Source organism: Bos mutus, chromosome 1 (assembly GCF_027580195.1).
Source record: "Bos mutus isolate GX-2022 chromosome 1, NWIPB_WYAK_1.1, whole genome shotgun sequence".
Taxonomy (NCBI): domain Eukaryota; kingdom Metazoa; phylum Chordata; class Mammalia; order Artiodactyla; family Bovidae; genus Bos; species Bos mutus.
This window is the reverse complement of record NC_091617.1, coordinates 68,099,458-68,119,828: the sequence shown is the minus strand read 5'-3', so window position 1 is coordinate 68,119,828 and position 20,371 is coordinate 68,099,458. Positions and strand designations below refer to the sequence as shown.

Genomic DNA, 20,371 nt, shown 5'->3' with positions numbered 1-20,371 from the left:
CTTGGGATGACTATACTTCTCCCTACCCTGAAGTCCTCCTCTTCTCCCCACAAGGCTGCTCTGGCCTTTGGAGGAGCCTCACACACACCCTTGAGGACAGATCGGCTCTGTTTTGCTCTTGCAGCCCAAGCTTGCATATGCTGGCAGAAGGTCACAGTTAAATTTAGACCTGACCACCTCACTGGGAAGGAGCTGGGAAGCTGGCTGTTTGAGGAGATCCACAGACACTCTGGGAGAGGTGGCTGACTATACTCCAAGTGGAAGCACCATTTGGTGGTTAAGACATAAGTTAAATTGGGAAGGGGGTATAATTTTCAAACCAAAGCATAAAGAAACAGGGACTTAAAAATTAGAAAGACGGGAAAAAACTCAAAAGGTTACTGAGGTCTTCTCTGTTTTCACACAGAATCCAAGTAAATAAATAGAATTGTCTGTTTTTTAAACCCTTGTGTGGAATGGGAACTGGAAAGAGTCTCAGAAGCCATCGAGTACAATGTCCTACATGTTGTCAAGTCAAGTCTACAACACTACTGAAGACGATCACTTCGACTAGGCTGAAAACTGTCCTCACACACGAGGGAGGTGTATCCCTACAAGAAGTGGCAGCTGTGGATGGTAATGCCCCAAAGCAGAAACTAGAGCCAGGGGCAGGGGTGGGGAAACCCAAGGTGGGTGGGTACTGGTGAGTGGGAATTTAGCCCCTTTCTCTGGATCCCAGTTTCACAGTATGGAGGAATATGACAGCTCCCAAGGACTCAGGTCATGAATTAGAAAGTGAGGCCCTCACCAGTGGTCCTTTGTGGACACTGAACAGGTTCCCCAGGTACTTGTGGATCACAGAAAGGCACATAAGCTCTTGAAGCAAGCCAGTGTCAAGTAAGGGAACCTCCAAAAACTATCTAGCTTTATGCCTCTTTTACTTTACGCCCCTGTGTTTGTTTTCCCATGATAGTGAGCAAAACTTTTGCAAAAGACTCTTTTAAATGAGACTCAGAATGCAAATGATACACATTTAGGGACGAGAAGAATGGCAGTAGCAAAACTTTTGGTACTTACGTCAGTTTCTCCTACCAGTTCCCTATTGCCCTAGTGTAAATTCTACCTCCTTCTCTCTCCCTCCAACAGATACTCTCATAGCATCCATTGAGAACACTTACAGAGATCTGTGTGTGTGAGAGATCTGCTGCCCTCTCTAAACTGTAAATTTATAAGGGCAACGCTATGTCCACTTTGTTCACTGGCTGTGATCTCCAATTATCCTCCAGTTCTGGGGGAGTCAGAGATGACCAGTCCAGGAAACTTTGAGTAAGGTCCCCAGAATACCGTGGCAGCCACAGACCTCCCTGGGTTGTTTGGGAGGGCTTCATGAGACCCTGATTAGATAGGAGCAGGCTACCCAGGCCTGGCTTTGGATCAACCTTGACCTTCCATCAGGCCTAGAAGGTAATAGGAAGGCCCCATGATATGTCTAAAGAAGGTCCCCAGTATCGCCTGGCCTCACCTAGAGACCCCAGGCCAGTGGAACAGATCCTGACTTGGTCAGGACGAGTGGAACCTAAACCTCAGCTCCAGCGTCTGGGAATTCAGCTGTGACTTCATAGTTGTAAAGTTCCCCCAGGATCCCTCTAGACATTTAGAAACACCGGATGCAAATGGCCATGGCAGGCCAGATTCCAATGGGAGCAAATCTAGAGCAGGTGGCACAGACATAGTTTCAGGAACCAGAGAGTGACTTCTCATTCACTGGGACCCCTGCCCTCCTAGATTCCTTCCAAAGAGCTGGATCTCCTAGAAGACTTGATTCAGTGCTTCTACCCTCCCCATTCCCCAAAACAAAAGAGCAGGACTATTCTACATTTGGGCTTCCCTAGTGGCTCAGACAGTAAAGAATTCGCCTGTAATGCAGGAGATCTGGGTTTGATCCCTGCGTCAGGAAGATGCCTGAAAAAGGGAATGGCAACCAACTCCAGTATTCTTGCCTAGAGAATTTCATGGACAGAGGAGCCTGGCAGTTCAAGGGGTCGAAAAGAGTCGGATATGACTGAGCGGCTAACATTCACTTTTTCATTCTACATTTCACTGTCTTTTCTACACTTGGTCTTAGCCAAAAGGCCGAGAAGCAATTCCACTATCTTTTCTATAAAAGTATAAGCAGTATGCTACAGACAGAATATTATTTTACTCAGTACCAGGTAAGACTTCAGGCAAGCCCTTTATCTTTTCCAAAGTGCTCTTCTCAAGGATAAAACTGAGATCTTTTGTTCTGTGATGCGGTAACATTCTAGCAATCTATGACACCATACAAACAAGGCGAGCTATATATACACTTTCCCTACACAGATAGGGAGATGGTCCCAATATCTGTACAACGCTGCACTCTGTCAAGCACTCAGTGAAGCTTTGAAAGGACAAAAATGGAATGAAAAATGATGCTCAGAATGAATCAAACATCGAACGTCATTCAGCTCAATGGCAAAATGAAACTTGCCTGAGTTCATCCAAGAGCTGACTTGGTGGGACTGACAGATTTAAAAGATTTACTTCAAAAAATGTAAAATAGTTCAGCAATCTTTTTATAGATTACGTATTGAAATGACCGTGTTTTGGACATACTGGGTTAAATATGATATATGAAAATTCATTGTACCTGTTTGTTTTTACTTTTTACTGTGACTACTAGAAGATTTTAAATGATGTAAAATTTAAAATCTGGGATCTCCTCTGGATCTCAGTCCCAAGTCAGAGCAGTGAGGCTACCCTCACCCTGCCACACAGCCCCATCGTGTCCCTCAGATCCTCAGGACAGGCCAGCCATGCTTATGTCACGTGAGGAGGCAGGACGGGAGTGAAGTCAGTCAGTTGCGGGTTAGAGAGTTGGGAGCTGGGAGCACATTGTCACTCTCCCTGTTCACTGTTCTTTTTAAGACTTTCCCTCATTTTGTTCCCAAAAGGTGGCTAATCTGAGCTCTCTGAGGAGAACTTGGATTTCAGTCTTGTTTCCTCACAAACTATGTTGGCTCAGAAAGGAAAATGTATAACCGCTTTTCTTGAAGGTTTCAGTGGAGAAGGCCTGTGGGCATCTTCAAGCATCAGAGAGACTGCTATCCTCCTGGAATTACGGAGAGGACTGAGGGAATGGGCTGGGATTAGCCCTGGAGTGGGACGACAGTTTCTAATTTTATATCCTTTCTACTCTGGCACATCAATGTATCATGGACTATAAGATGCAGGAAAGCTCCATCCAAGGGAAATACAATGCAAGCCACAAATATGAGCCATGTATTTTATATTACACAAAAAATAAAATTGCATAATTTTACATCATTTAAAATCTTCTAGTAGTCACAGTAGAAAGTAAAAACAGATACAATTAATTTTCATATATCATATTAACCCAATATGTCCAAAACACCATCATTTCAATATGTAATCTATAAAAAGATCACTGAACTATTTTACACTTTTTGAAGTAAATTTTTTAAATCTGGCATGTAATTTACACTTCAGTACAGCTCCACTTGGACCAGGGCTCATTTCAAGTCCTCGATAGCCACATATGGCTGGTGGCTACAGAATTAGCATAGCTTGAGAAGGCGGGTCTAACCTTTCCTCTATGGTCTACTGCATTTCCCTGCTGGCTTTAAGCACACTATATACTCAGCCCTTTAAAAACCCCTGTAGGGGGCTTCCCTGGTGGTTCAGTGGAGAATCTGTCTGCCAACGCAAGAGACACAGGTTCCATTCCTGATCAGGGAAGATTCCACATGCCATGTGGCAACTAAGCCCATGTCCCACAGCTGTTGAGCCTGTGCTCTAGAGCCCGGGAACTACTGGGCCCATAACTACAAAAGCCAGTGTGCCCAAGAGCCTACGCTCTGCAACAAGAGAAACCTGTGAGAAGTCCGTGAACCGTAACTAGAGAGAAGCCTGTAACAAAGACTCAGCACAGCCACAATAAATAAATAAAATGATTTTTAAAAACCTGTAAGGCCCAGAGAGAACCCTAAATCTCCTGATAAGCCCTCTCAGATCCCCAGGCCACTGTGCTCCCATCGGCCTCTGCATAATTATTTTAGTAAGAAACCAGGCAGATCCTTGAAGCATCTTTCCTCTTATTGTCTTCAGCAACTATTTTCCTTGTTTTTTTGGAGGGGTCATTATTTACTGTTTCATACTTATCAAGCACCCCCAAGTTGAACTAAAAGATCCTCAGGGGCATAGAAACATCTTAAACTCTCTATGGTTGCTAGTCTAATATCTGCCACATGGTATTCAAATATTTGGGGACTAAGCATACAAAATACGCTCAGCTCGATTTCTCATATGATTAAGGAACTGATGAAATCATTTGAAGGTGACAGCACAGTTCCACAGAGACGTCTATACACCCACTAATGCTAACAATAATCCAGCACTTACGTACCACTCCCCACGTGCCAGTTCTAGGTGACAACATATGTCAACCCATCTAAGCCTTGGAAGATCTCCATGACTAGACTTCATGATCCATCTTTCAGATCAGGAAACTGAGGCAGAGTTTATGTAACTTGCACAAAGTCACATAGGTAAATTGTAGAACTGGGATTCAAATCCATTCTGGCTCCAGAGTCCAAGCTCTTAATCATTATGATATATTGCCTCTCAATCCATTACCATCACAAAGTGTATTTTTTTACACCATATCTATCAGAACATAGCTTAAGAAACAAAGGCTCTCAGCCAGCATATCCTTATAAAAAAAGAATTAAGTTAATTCAGAAAATGTAAACAGAAGTAAACAACAGGAGAGACATGAAGTTCCTGGTCCCAGAGGATGTTTCTCATTAATCCTCTTTAAACAAAGAACAGTATACTCTTGCTGGCAAAGAGTACAGAATTGGGGGTAACTGGCAACTTAGTCTTGAAATTTGGGATGTCATTTCTTTCAGGACCTCCACTTTACAGGATTTATCCTAAGGAAGTAATTATAGGTTTGTGTCAAGACTTAACTATAAGAATGGTCATTATAATATTGTTGACAATAGCAAAATTAGAAACAACCAAAAATAGGGAGGTTGACGATAAAAACAAACCTTATTTACACATGATAAAATGAGCATCTAGTGCTATACTATTAAAACAGATTTCTGAATAAAACAAAAAACCTTGATTTGTGGTGTCTGGTGACCCTCTTAGTATAAATACTCCCACTATGGCTGATCTCAAGCTTAACCATCCACTCTTAAAATCCTGAATATTTAACAATCCCAATCTGAACTGAGCTGGCATATCACTGGATGCATTCACAAAAATGTCATGAAAATTGTTTAATATGTTATGTGAAAAAAGTTTATAACACTACTATATCATATTTCTGGAAAAAATACACGCATGAAAAAAGATAAAAAGGATATATTCAACATGTTAACACGGCTCTCTCTAAGTAATGGAATTTTATCATCATTTATCTGTATTTTCAAATGCTTTCCCAAGGCAGAAAAAAGTAAATCAAGACTCTCTTTCCCAATAACAATCATTTTGAAATGACCTATCTCTTTGGAGGCATGTCTCAAAAAGAGAAAGAGAAAAATTTCTGGACCTGCTGGTGAAAGCAACTACACAGTTAGAAGCCTCAGGATTGAGGAGATTCCTAACACCAAGTAAGCAAGAAAAGGCTGAGTGGGTAAAATCTGCAGCTCTAGCCCTGTGCATACTGGTCTCACGGGGGTAAGGAGGTAGGTTGTACTCCTTGGAAAGGAAAGCTGCGACGAAGGGAGTGGAGATATGTAAATGCCACAAGAATCTGTCTGAACAACCTGATTCTGGAAGGATCTATTTCTTAACCCAAAGCTCTTCCTCATCCCTTCCCACCAAATTTTAGCCATTGTATTAAATCAGTCCTGACAATTGTCAAGTTCAAGTCTTGCCTATGGCAAAACTCTCTGTAGCCACTAAAGATATCCTGGAAATACATCTATTTGGGAAGACATTTCAAAGATTAAGCAAAATCTTGTTTAAAAACAGAATATATAATATGAACTCATTTATTTTAAAAGGGAGCAAAAACATAGAAAAGAATATATTAAATGGTTAAGTAGTTGTTTCTAGGTAGTTAGGATTATGTTATCAAAGTTTTATTTTTATGGCCTTTTGGTTTGCCTAACTTTTGATTTTTTTCTTAACTAAGCATAGTTACCATTAAGAGTCTGAGGGAAATGATCACAAAAGTGAAGGAGTCTTAAATGGGAAGAAGGATGCCATAACTACCCTTCCTCGCCCCTGGGGCTAAAGGGCTCCGAGAAGATGTGCATGAGTCTTAATGCCAACCCCTCCTCCCATCCCATCCCCCTCAAGTAACAGTGAGTGGGAAGGACCCCCCTCCCCACTTCTCAATCCCCAGGAAGCAAAATCCCTAGGAAGCAGGTCACAGATGCCCTTGCCGGAGCTGGGTGAAGGGAGGAGGAAGGTAGGAGAGGGTGGAGAGGAAAGAACAAACCAAAAATATGAAGCCCTCTGGAGAGCTTGTTAAAACGCAGACCGCTGGGTTGTGGTCAATGGAATTTGAATCAGTAGGGCCAAGAATCTGTATCTCTAATATGTTCTCCAGTGGTAACCACTGTTGGAGCTCTTCTCCTTTAAGATGAGGAGAGGAGGTGGCACCACACAGGTATGAGGCTGAGATCCAAAATCTGCACAAAGTGGCGTGTTTGTGATTCTTTTGAACAGTTAGGCTTGGTTCATTTTTGGATGGGGAAGGGTAATATCCCTTTCTCCCTGGGAGCAATAATGGATATGCTAATGGAGGAAGGGAAGAAACTGGGACTTCCTGATCAGTCCTGAGCCTGCACATACAAGGTACCCTAAGAGACCAAACACAGGCCTACAACTAATCCTGCCCCAAGGAGAGCAGGATCTTGGATACAGAGGTGTTTTATGAGGTACTGTTTCAACCAAGCAGCAGAAGGGAGTTTCCCTTCCTTTCAATTTGTCAGTTTCCTCACTGTGGTCTCCAGGAAAGTAAGAAAAATGTGAAAGGACTTGTTCCGTAACTCTGATCTTTGCTTTTTATCTGGCAAAAGTCAACCTGGCAGCCTCTTGGCTGCCTCACAGGTGTTTAACCAGGGCTCCCCTCCTTCCAGGAAGTGTAACACAGAAGGTTCTGTCAACCTCAAGAGAGGAGCTCCATTAGTCACTGAAGAGACCAAGCTACCCATGTCTCCCATCCACAAGGAATATACAAGATACTGGCCAAACCTCAGACAAATGTCTAGAACCTCAAGGGCTGTGGTGAGCAGGTCATGATTTTTACGTAGGCAAAAACAGCCTGAAGAGGACCTGCAAATCTTTGCAAATGAAGGATGTGCAACAAATGCTGGCTGGTGGATCAGAAAAATGTTTCACTGGATTCTTAGCCAAAGTCAAGGGGCTGGCAGGACATGACATCTTTTTACTTAACATAGGTTCTCAGGACCTAAACTTCAATAATGGTGTAATTACGATCCAATTCTTACACACTGTGTTTCCCCTCAGAGAAGAATAACTCAAGGATGCTTATGGTATCTTGCCAGTACCTACTCTCAAGCGTTCTTTTATGTAACCAGTGATTATAATACTAGAAGTGTCAAAGAAGGAAATCCCTATCATCCTTATAGATACTGGCCTTCTTTCCCCACAGTGGCAGCTCTACAGCAGTGAGGCACAGTTGACAATGGTTTGAACCAAGACCATGAAGTTCCCTAGGAAGGTATATTTGCAGCGTTTTCACCCAGAAGACCCCACATATTTAGCTGGGAGCCCCCTGGGTATGCGTTCTACGTCTAATATTACAATTACTGTTACCATCAGTAGCTAACCTTTTTAAAGCACTTTATATACCTGGTGGTAAGCTAAGTCCTTTACATACATTCTCTTAACTAATCCTCATAACAGCCCAATGGGGTCAGCACCATTATGATTCCCATCCATTCTCCCCCAGTATCCAGGGCAGGGCTGGCAGGCAGTCAACATGTAAACATGTGTCAAATGAATTAAAACACTGTGTGTTACATAAAAACCAGTGATGTTTAAAAATGGAATGATAGGAATGCATTTCATTGCTTCATTTTCACCCAAAAGCATACAGTTCATGAAAGAAGACAAGAAAAATGCGGGGGAAAGGACCCTTGGAATTAAATTGAACCAGAGGGAAAAACATGGACAAATATTTACTAAGAACAATGTGCAGAAACTGTTCTGGGAGAGCCAGAGATGCTCAGCCTTCTTTGGTCCTGGGATGGAACAGCCGCTCAAAAGAGACCAGGCAGGTCCAGATCCCAGTGACTCCAGTCACCCTGCAGGAACCACAGATCATTCCACAGTCAACACCCAAGTTCCAGCCTGGGGTCAGCCTCTACCCTTCTCAATTGGGTAAGCCAACTGAGAAGGGTAGAGGCTGACCCCAGATGTCTTTGTCCAGAGTAAGAGAAATTGATTGCATGGGCAGGAAGAGAAAAACGCAGTTGCGGAAAGAGTGCTGGGAAAGGGCTATAGGTCTGACCTTGCTACTAAATGGCTGAATCTGTTTCTTCTTGTAGAAAAAAAAAAAGATCTATTAAATAGCTCTGAAGTTACTTCTAATTCTAATGTCCCATGAATAGCTAGCCCCTTCCGTTTGAGAAGCCCTTCTCAGAGTTCAGATCCATGCTCTTTCAAGGGCAGGGAAAATCTGGGATTTGGTCTGAAGGAGAGGGCAGGTCACGCAGCCACTTACACTCACTGAAGAGGAGCAGCATCAAAAGGATGGGGAGTGTTTTTAGGGCAGAAGAGAAGCATCAAGATTCAAGAAGAACTTTGCTAAGTAGAAACAAAAGCACTACTCCAGAATAAGGCAGGCCTACAACACAGTTTGGACTCGGAAGTGAATCCCTCCTCCCTCATGCACACATTGCATAAAAACACAAGAGTCTGAGCTGTTATCTTTTTATCTCAGGTTCAGTTCAGTCGCTCAGTCATGTCTGACTCTTTGCGACCCCGTGAACTGCAACACGCCAGGCTAGGACTTACCAACTTGCGGCACATGGAACCACTGTGGTGACAGGCCTACAGCATGACCAGTGAATACTGGACTTATAGTGGTACCAAAGGAAGGATATTTGGCTTCCATTTCCGGTTTCCCCCACCCCAACCAATTCCATATATTCCTATTTCTACTAGGCTACATTATGACTGGAAAACAGGAATAATTGATATCCCTATTACTATTAACTAGTTAGAGAATCAAACATTCAGAAAACTAAGATCATGGCAACCAATCCCATCACTTCATGGCAAATAGATGGGGAAACAATAGAAACAGTGAGAGACTTTATTTTTGGGGGCTCCAAAATCACTGCAGATGGTGACTGCAGCCACGAAATTAAAAGACGCTTGCTCCTTGGAAGAAAAGCTATGACGAACCCAGACAGCATATTAAAAAGCAGAGACATTACTTTAGCAACAAAGGTCCATCTGGGCAAAGCTATGGTGTTTCCAGTAGTCATGTATGGATGTGAGAGTTGGACTACAAAGAAAGCTGAGAGCCGAAGAATTGATGCTTTTGAACTGTGGTGTTGGAGAAGACTCTGGAGAGTCCCTTGGACTGCAAGGAGATCCAACCAGTCCATCCAAAAGGAGATCAGTCCTAGGTGTTCACTGGAAGGACTGATGTTGAAGCTAAAACTCCAATACTTTGACCACCTGATGCAAAGAGCTGACTCATTGGAAAAGACCCTGATGCTGGGAAAGACTGAAGGAGGGAGAAGGGCACGACAGAGGATGAGATGGTTGAATGGCATCACTGACGCAATGGAAATGAGTTTGAATAGGCTCCAGAAGTTGGTGATGGACAGGGCAGGCTGGCATGCTGCAGTCCATGGGGTCGCAAAGAGTAAGGCACGACTGAGCAATTGAACTGAACTGAGTCAGAGGATCAGAGATGGGAAGAGAAGCATAAGACCTAGGTTGCGGACAGTATGTATGTTGGGAAATTCTCCCCAGATTAAGGTATATTCCTGGGAGGCAGAGAAAACCAAGAGGTGTATTGGGAAAACATACATGTTAAATGGTCAATTCAGTTTTCATAGTGGTAAAGGCACTTCCTGGAACATAAAGAAAACGGTATGTATTCCTCAATGTCCTAAGGCCTCTCTGTCCTTTGGGAGGTGAACTAAAGTAAACCAAAGTGAAGGTCACTTCTGTTCCTCTCTGAGGTTACCAACACCTTTCTAAAGAAACTTGCTGTCATGGTTTCACACATTAAATTCAGTTTATAAAATGAGCCAGGGAAGGGACACTCAAGGTTTTGAATAAGGTTCCTACTCAGTTATTCTGGGAAAATGTAGGGAGGAGAAAGAAATTATAGATGAAAATGGCTTGCAAACGCCCTGTAAACCCCCATAACCTTTGCCCAGACCCACCCACCCCTGTGATGAGAGAGCCATGGGAATGTGATCCCAGCAGCTCTCCTGTGAGCTGACTCAGCCTGGGTAAGTCACCACTGCTTCCTCTTTTCACCTCTGAGACAGTCTCCTGAAGCAGTCACTGTTCACTGTCTAAATGGGGAGCCGTGTCGGCACATGGGCTTCAGCTGCAAGGACAATGATACAACAGTAAGCAAGTATGAATAAAGGCCATGAACCCTGTGGAGAAACAGAGGAGGCCAGTAGTCAGGAAACGTTTCCAAGAAGGGACAGTTGTCCATAGACCCAAGGTTAATTACAAGTTGACTAGAAAATTAAAGCCTCTAAAACTGACTGCCACCCACTCAGGTCTAAAAAATCTCCAGGCTCTGTGATCTAAGAGGTCACAATTTCCAGTCTACAGCATAGGACTTAGCAACCCTCCAGGTGACTTGAAATCCTTTTCATCACTTGGAAACAAGTTGCTTTTTAAAATCTTAAGATCATTAAAGAACAATCCAGAATGGACTCACTTCTTCAGGTGTAGAGGAAAGTGTAACTAGCCAAAGCAATCCTGAAACTTTCCGCAGAGCGCGGCATCAATGATTGATCACCCTTCACACACACACACACACATATACACACACACCATTATTTCATGTTTGGCTATTTTTCACTTCCAAAAAGGCAGTTATAAATGTTATTTGTTCTCCTCCTTCCTTCTCACCCATCTCTATTTCCATTCTGCCAATGATTCTCAGTTTTCCTGCTCTTTAACACTAATTTCAAGGTAGGGAAGGAACATCATCTTTCATCAAACCTCTCTGCCACACTCATACTCAACAGAAACAAAAACTGGAACAGAAGAACACCAGACAGCTGCCTTCTTCACTTTCCCAAACCCAAAGACAAGCTCCACTAACTTCGTCTATATTTTTCCCAAATATGATTTAAAGGCCACATAGGTACATCACTTGGAGAAGGCAATGGCACCCCACTCCAGTACTCTTGCCTGGAAAATCCCATGGACAGAGGAGCCTGGTAGGCTGCAGTCCATGAGGTTCCTAAGAGTCGGACACGACTGAGCGACTTCACTTTCACTTTTCACTTTCACGCATTGGAGAAGGAAATGGCAACCCACTCCAGTGTTCTTGCCTGGAGAATCCCAGGGACAGGGGAGCCTGGTGGGCTGCCATCTATGGGGTCACAAAGAGTCGGACACGACTATAGTGACTTAGCAGCAGCAGGCACATCACTAAATCCTTAACTCTTACTCCAGTGTTAGGATTCACCAGAGCAAGTCCAGGACAGCTTAGGTTTGTGTCAAAAATAACCAAAACATTCCACTTCCTCTTGGTTCCTTTTTTCCCAGACTTTAGGAGGTATCCTTTAAATGCAGGAATGGAAGCCAGTCACCATCAGCCAGGACCCCTTGACTTAGGAACCATAGTATGGGTTCTGACAGCTTCACAGTCATCTTTACAACCAGAGAAACTGGTTTAACAGAAAAGGGAGGCCAGGCAGGTCCCTGGCGATGCCATCAGACCCTCGGACACTCTCCTGAGTCCTTCTCTGTGTCTCAGCTTGGGCATAGAGTTCTGGGGCTCTGGACAATGCATTCAAGCTCAGTACAAGACCTTATATTTTCAGTCGGCTTCCAGATAGATGTCTATAGGCTGGGTGAGGACTCAGAGCTCTCTCTTCTGTTACAGCAGATGCAGAAAACCTCAAGCAGTACCCAACACCTCAGACACTGTCACCCTGCCCAGTGGCGCCAGGAGCTTTTTGAAGGCTGGCTAAAGTCACGTCCACCACCATCCTCCTCAGATTTGAGCCCCAGTTTCCCATCTTCACATCTTTTAAATTTAGGAAAGAGTAAGGGGTAAAGTCGGAGAAGGCAATGGCACTCCACACCAGTACTCTTGCCTGGAAAATCCCATGGACGGAGGAGCCTGGTGGGCTGCAGTCCATGAGGTCGCTAAGAGTCGGACACTTGACTTTCACTTTTCACTTTCATCCATCAGAGAAGGAAATGGCAACCCACTCCAGTGTTCTTGCCTGGAGAATCCCAGGGATCGGGGAGCCTGGTAGGCTGCCCTCTATGGGGTCGCACAGAGTCGGACACAACTGAAGCGACTTAGCAGTAGCAGCAGCAAGGGGTAAAGTGGGAGAAGGGGAGAGGCACCCACCTTTGTTATCCTCCTTTTCCCTTTTAAGCTGCTTTCACTGCTCGGGACTTTTGCTTCCCTCAGTCTTCAGCTGAGACAGTCTCCTCCACTCAGGCTGCAGCAACATCCCCTTCTCCAAGCCACAGAGCCTGCAGCCACTGCTTTCCCAGTCCTGCAGGCAGGAGATGACCCAGCAGGCGCCCCAAGTGAGCTCCCCGCCCCCTCCTTGCACCACAACACTGAGGGCCAGCCAGGGCAATTCACAAACAAACTGAAGGCTGAAAGACCCCTGGAGAATTATTCTGTCAGGAAGCTTGGGCTGCCACACATTTGGACTCAAGGAGGCAGCTGCAGGGCCTTTAGATAAGCACCGCCCAAGTTCCCAAATTTTGCCTTTGGACAGGAAATGGACTCCCTAGAAATCCTACTTGGAAACTCTGCACCAGGACAGCAGCCTAGCCTTCACTGAAAACCCACCCACTCAGATTCCCTTTGGCCATTTCCGGCTTTCTCTCCCTTTTAATACCCGCTTCTTGCAATTCCCAGCCACGGTTTTATATGGTTCTGAACCAGGCTTGGATTTTTGTGAGGGTCCCTGACCTCCTAAAATTCTTTCTCCCTCTGAATTTTGATTTTTAGAGTTAGCTACTACACAGTTCTAAGCTGTTTTAATTAAATGCAGAGACTGAGAGAATCTAACACTGAGAGTATGAATCTTAATGACTTGGGGAAAGGTCCTTCAGATTTAATTAGTTTTTGTGGCCTTATATCTGCTTAGGATGGAGAATTTGTCAGAGCTGTGTATAGGGTGGGCACATAGGATGGTGGTCACTTGGATAAAGTTTATTCACCAGTAAGTCCCAGAGAGTTCCATGGGGACCTTATCAGGTTAAGATGGGCATGGAGACTGGAACATCACAAACAGGGGTGGAGGCGAGACACCATCAGGCAAAATTTTTAAAAGACCAATGTCAAGTGAGAGCCTATCTTCTCACTTCTAACTACATAGAAACAGACCCTCTGAGCTGAGGTGTTAAAGAGACATGAAATGTGTTAGGAACATCTACTAACTCTGTCTAGGAAGGGCTCCATTCTTTTTCAGGATGGGCTGCACACTGATAACCTTCCTTCTGTCATCCTTCTCACGATCTTGTTTTGCAGGCTGATTTTGGGGAAATGAGTTGCTTCCTGCGAAGCTGCTTGACAACATTAAAATTAGCATAATAATTAAATACAGTCCTAATTGGGTACATAGAGAGTTCTTGGTTAATTAATGAGCCAAGCTCTGGCCCAGAGCTGCAAACCCACGCTAGCCTGCCAAAGCCCAGGCACAGAAAAGCCGACTCCAGTCCCCAAATAAAGTTGTCACTTGGCAAAAATAGTTCCTGGTGTAGAGACAAGTGTCAAATACATTCCTATAGCTAAGAGTCATCTGTTAACCCGCGGCTGAGGTCCATATGTAAATGAGAGCAGGAAAGTGTGACTCTGCCACTACGGGGAGCACAGAGCTCCCAGTGACCTCTCCCCATTCTCCGCATCAGCGCCCCACCCCACTGCAGACTGGCGCCCAACAACCAAAGTCGCTGATAAGTAACTTGAGTTCCCAAACTGGAGCTCCGCATCCAAGTCTGAAGCTCTCTGAGAGAGCGAGAGAACCGCGTAGTGCCGCAGAAACTGCAAAGAACACAACTGGGAGCAAACTGCCATGCTCCATCTGCCGTGCTTCACTCCCCAGACCCATTTTCCCCCATCCCACGTCCCGCCTCCCCCCCACCCCACCCCCCCCACCCCGCCCCAATTCAGCCGGTCCAGTCTTTGCCTAAAAAGAAGGTGCCAATGCCGACACTCACCTCTGCACGGAAAGCAACAGCAGCACTTCGCAAAGAGCCACCCCAAAGAGGGACCTCGGGTGTACGCGCGGTCGCCGCCCTTCATGCTGCCGGTGGCCCCAGCGCTCCGGCATGGCCCGGGGCACCAGCACCTGTGGGAGTGCAGCCGGCAGGGCACCTCGGCGGGCGCCGCGGCCCCGGAGGCAGCTCGCAACCTCGGCCCTCCTTCCCGGCCGTCCCGCACCGCGCGCGGCAGCCGCTGCGACTTTCTGGGAGCCGGAGCCACCTTGGGGAGGAGAGGAGGGGCCGGCGGGGAGGGCGGGGCTGGGGGCGGAGTTCCAAAGTCCAGCTGCTTGCCCTAGTCCTGCAGGCAGCGTGGCCCAGAGCCTTATGCAACGGTGCTCTGACCCAGGGCACAGAGCATGCAAGGAGACGAGTGTACACAACCCACAGCACAACACAGGTGCTTTTCCTTCAGTGTAACTTCCTCTCCTCAAAGGCCGCCACAGTCAGCTCCGGCTTAAAATATACAACCTGATGAAGCTAGAAAGAAGCAAATGTAGAAGGTTCCAGACTCCATAGTGCTTTTTCTCTAACAGGTTTCCCTCTTCCTTCTCCTCAGCCTCTGAACATGGACAGTCCCCTCTGTGTTGAAAATACCTTCACCTATCCTTTTCTTTCCTTCTTTTAAATATTTAAGGTTAAATAATAATAGTACCTCCCCTTTTTATCGGCTCCAGGGCGGCAATGTTGTTACTTGAAACTGTAAGACCGAAGTTCAAATTCAAAGCTTTGTCCCCTACTAGCTGTCTGACCTTAGGCAAGTCATTTCACTTTTTTATTCTTCAGTTTCTTCATTTAAAAATCATAGGAGGGAAAAATAATCCCCATATTACAGGGTTGCTAAGAGAATTTTAAAAGACATATCCATGAAGTAGCTGTTAAGAGATTCCAGTGAGTGCCTACAGAGAAACTGCAGACACCTTACTTGTGGTGGAAGATGTCCATTCATTCCCCTAACCACACCCAGTGGGTCTATCATTCCTTTACCTAAATCTCTAGCTGTTTCCTTTTTTAAGTCTTTTCATATTTCAAGGTCAAGCTCATATCCACTATACCTCCCTGCCCCCCAGAAGCCCACATGGACCACACCAACTGGACCTTCCCATGAACCACTGAGTTTTATCACTCACAAAACATCTCTCCCATTCCTTTGTGTCCAAATTTAGGAGAAGGGATTTCTGGAAACATACAGCACGCATAAGGTAGCAATAGCCCTAGATTTTTTTAAAAAAAGGAAGCTTGTGAGAAGAAGCAGAAGCTTGATGAAACAGAAGCTTGATCACTCAATTCCTACCTGGAAGAAAGACAGCCACAGGATAAGACTTTGCCTTCTATACATTAACTCATCGATCACACCAAAAAACCTTATAAGGTAAGAGTCCTCTTTTAAATCGAAAGAAACTGAATGAATGAATGGTGATGAGGCTCTGATGATTTAACGTTAAAGAGAGACTCTAAAAATCTTCACTTCATAGGAAGAACAGAACCCAAAGTCAAAATCTACCTTCAGGGTCTACCACTGCCACCTCCCTGATGGCCTCTCTTGGCAAGTTTTTAAATAATAATCTCACTGTTAAGCAGGAAGTGTGCCCCAGGTGCTCAAGATATGAAACACAGAAATGAAAGTTCAAATTGCTCATGCAGCCCAAACCCCAGATTCAGTGATCATTCTATTGGTCAGTCTCATCGTGACCCCTCAGCCCATCTAACAATGAACTTTGTTTCCTTCTGATCCACTGCCTGGGTGCTATGATATGAATCAACATTTGGTCTACCCACCCAATACTGGGGCATTCTGATAGGAATTCAAAGATGATTCAAAATTGCTTGATGAGTAACCTCTTTTACGTTAAACCTTCCTCTGGGCCTTTGCGTTTGAAAACTGAAACTGTTAGTTGCTCAGTTGTGTCTGACTTTGTGCAACCCCATGAACTGTAGCCCACCAGGCTCCTCTGTCCATGGAATTCTCCAGGCAAGAATACTGGAGTGGGTTGCCAGCCCTTCTCCAGGAAAATCTTCCCGACTCAGGGATCAAACCTGGGTCTCCTGTATGGCAGGTGGATTCTTTACCCGTGTTCAGGTGACACTGGATTATCTTTCCATCAAAATCTTTTGCAAGAGGCTAATGATGTCATCTTGTAGAAGCTGGCTTGAATTAGATGTCTGAGGAAGACTCCACCCTTGCTTCAGAAATAAAAGTACCAGAAACTAATAGGTAAAAAATAAGCTATAAGGGTATATCGTACAACACAGAGAATATAGTGAATATTTTATAACAACTATAAATACAGTATTTAAAAATGGTTAAATAGCTTTTTAAACTTATCACTACACTGTACACCTGTAACAGAATGTTGTACAGTGAAATGAAAGTGTTAGTTGCTCAGTCATGTCCAACTCTTTGCAACCCTATGGACTGTAGCCTGCTAGGCTCCTCTATGGAATCCTCCAGGCAAGAATACTAGAGTGGGTTGTCATTCCCTTCTCCAGAGGATCTTCCTAACCCAGGGATCGAACTCTATAAATATACTTCAAAAAGAATCTGAGTACAAGTAGACCCTTAAAGTAGTCTTAGTCTCCATGTAAAGGCTTCATTAGGCATGTTTCCACTGGTCCTTATTAACCAGGAATCCACTCACTATCAATTTAAAGGACATTAAAATAAAGCCATTAGGGACACCTACCCATCTTAAGTTGATATGATCAGCACATTTTGGGCCATTCTGAAGACTGGTTAGGCATCAACAACCCAAGAGTCCCATTGCCATCCTTGCGTGCCTTCCAGAATAAGACCAGTGATGTCTAAAACCCAGAAAGGAAGTCTTGAACACTACTGAAGACACTGACCAATTTCAGGCTGATTCATACTGAGTGCCTACTATGTGCCAGGCTCTGTTTAAGGCACTGGGTCTACATTCTCAAACAGAAACAATCCCAGTCGTTGTGGAATTAGCTGCTACAACAGACTCAACATGAACATGAAAGAAAAGGGAATCAATGTCAATCATTTGACCAAGTTTTGAGTTTAGGGATTTAAGAAAATAGGTGCCTGAATCCTCTAACCTACATCTAGATGTTTTAAGTGTCCTCAGGACAATTTGGAGGGATGGTAGGGCAATGGTTTTTAAACACAGATGCTTATTAGAATCATCAGGGAAGTTTTTCTATTAATAAATTCTAGGCCTTAGTATTTTTTTTAAGGTTCTCCAGGTGATTTCAGGGTGGAACTAAGTTTAAGAACCACTGATGCCTGGGTCTTCCTCCCCTATCCCTCTCAAGATTCAGATTAATTCACTTTGGGTGAGGCTGTATTAGTATTTTTTCAAAGTTCCCCAGGTGTTTTGTAAGATGCAGCATAGTTTGAGAGCCACTGCTGTAATGTGGTGGTTCTCAAACTTGAGTGTGCATCAGAATTACTTGGAGAGTAAGTTACAGCACAGATTACTGGGCCCCACTCCCCACTCTCATTCAGTAGATCTGGGGTGGGGCCTAAGGATTTCATTTCTGCAAGTTCCAGGATGATGTTCATGTTGTTGGTAGAAGGACCACACATTGAGGACCAATTCAGTTCAGCTCAGTTCAGTCACTCAGTCGTGTCCAACTCTTTGCGACCCTATGCACTGCAGCATGCCAGGCTTCCCTGAGCTTGCCAACTCCTGGAGCTTGCTTAAACTCGTGTCCATTGAGTCGGTGATGCCATCCAACCATCTCATCCTCTGTCATCCCCTTCTCCTCCTGCCTTCAATCTTTCCCAGCATGAGGGTCTTTTCCAATGAGTCAGTTCTTTGCATCAGGTGGCCGAAGTATTGGAGTTTCAGCTTCAGCATCAGTCCTTGCAATGAATATTCAGGACTGATTTCCTTTAGGATTGACTGGTTTGATCTCCTTGCAGTCCAAGGGACTCTCTAGGTAGTGAAATCTTCCCCATCTGTTTGCAATTTACACCCTCTTCTTTTTGTAACAGCACTTTGATTTTTCTTTGAGAAACCGGCTCTCCTCCATTCTTAGACCATGTTTTTGGATGTAGCTGACACCCTCTCTGTGTTCATGCTCCACTCTAAGGATAGGCCTGTGACCAGGGCTTAGCCAGCCAGCCAAGGGGACTGGTTCAGATTTAGCACATGACCCAATTTCAGCCAATGATCATAAACTAGAGACCACAGCAAGAACTACTGTGAAAGTAGCAATCCCTTCTCAGAAGATTTCTACATTGATAGAATGTTAACCTAAAGCAGCTGGAGGCCGTCTTGCCAAAAAGCCAACACAGAGGAAAGAGATGAAACGAGAGAGAGAGGTAGGGGGGTGTGTGTGAGAGGTTCGATGACATCACCTAAATACACTTCTTCCCCAAAGTTTTATTTATCCCTGGACCTTATCTGAGCCCCACTCCAAATAAACATCATTTTGCATAAGATAGTGGAATGTCTATAATCTCAAGGTTTTCAAACTCCACCCCACCCACTCCCAAAGTTCAGGCTAAGAACCATTGAGCTATAGCAGTATCTCTGTTGCTGCTGCTGCTAAGTTGCTTCAGTTGTGTCCGACTCTGTGCGACCCCATAGACGGCAGCCCACCAGGCTCCTCTGTCCCTGGGATTCTCCAGGCAAGAACACCGGAGTGGGTTGCCATTTCCTTCTCCAGCACTATCTCTGGAGTGTTCCTAATTTCCAAACAGATGGTTGACTTTTATTCCTATTTTTGGCAGAATTTGTCTTCAGTGATGTTTCCAAGTCTATCTTGCATGAATTAGGCTATCACCTGTCTGTGTGTCCATTTTACCTCACCTCTATTTCCCACAACAGTGAACCCCAAAGAATTCCTGCTGGTCTCAGCCTGCAGAGGTACTGGGCCTAGTACACCACAACACTGGGCTTGGTACCAGTGACTAGTGACCTCTCGCCCAAAGTTAGCCACAGGCTTCAGGAACAGTGGACCATGATTTCAGGCATCTGCCCTTTTCACTGACAGGTGTGTCCCATTTTATCCTTTAGACTTATTCTCCTCAGATCTATAGGAACAGAGTTTTTAAAAATCACAGCATTTATCCAGGCTTCTTAATGAGAGCTCAGCCTAGAGATAGAAGGAACAGCAACTGTACTATGCCCCTACTCCGGTCTAGAGATTCCTGTGAGAACTTTCTTACAGTGAAAAGCACAGTACACGCCTTCTACACAACACGCCCAGAGAGGACTGTGGCATGGTTTCCGGAGACTATGGGCAGGCCTGCCTTCCTCAGTCCCACCCCAACCAGTCACTTACCTGCCTTTTCCTCCAGCAGTAAATCTCAGCTCCAGTATGCACTCTCAGATTCTGATCCAGATTCCTATCTAGAGTTTTTTAAAGCTCTGCAGGTGATTTCAATATGAAGTCAGGGCTAAGGACCATGGGCCTTGGGACTCTGTGATTACTTCCTGCATAGTATAGAGTTTAGGAAGCACCACAATTCAAATATTTTCACTTTCTCAAACTCTGACAGCTGGTCCTTTGACTCATTCTCCCACCACCTGCTACGCTCTCCAGCTACTAACCACATGCTCCTTAATCCCCATCTTCCTGTGTAGATTTCTGGTCTGTAAACTGCCTAATGGCTGACACCGGAATGGTTCTTAATTTCCCCCAAAGTATCCTGTCCTGGCCTCCGTTTGCAACTGCGGCTTAAAACACCAAGGTTCTTGCCAAGTACTGATCATTTATTCAACAAAGAGTTGTTTTTTTAATATCTACTATCTATGACTCACTAAGCTAACCTATATATGGGAATTTATATGGGAATCTTGTATGAGAAACACAAACTGAATATGATGTGTTCCCTGAGCAAAGACAAAGAGGAAAAAGGTGAGTTCCAGGAAAGCAGTTGGTTCAATATTTTTGTAGCACAAAAAGGAAATTGACGGCAAACCAAGGCCAGACATAAAGT

At 44.6% G+C, this 20,371-nt stretch overlaps 1 protein-coding gene across 15 annotated transcripts in view; it reads right to left on the bottom strand.

Annotated features, from left to right (window-relative positions):
• Window positions 1–20,371, bottom strand: part of KALRN (kalirin RhoGEF kinase) — a 692,774-nt gene that overhangs the window by 107,939 nt on the left and 564,464 nt on the right. For 2 of the 15 annotated variants that reach the window (XM_070370403.1, XM_070370411.1), the window contains exon 1: window positions 14,413–14,689. The exons of 11 other annotated variants lie outside the window; for them this stretch is intronic. In XM_070370403.1, the coding sequence (XP_070226504.1) occupies window positions 14,413–14,497 (85 nt within the window). In that variant the 5' untranslated portion in view covers window positions 14,498–14,689. Of the gene's footprint in view, window positions 1–14,412; window positions 14,702–20,371 lie in introns of those variants that run through there. 2 more of the 15 variants (XM_070370385.1, XM_070370392.1) reach the window with 2 other exon arrangements.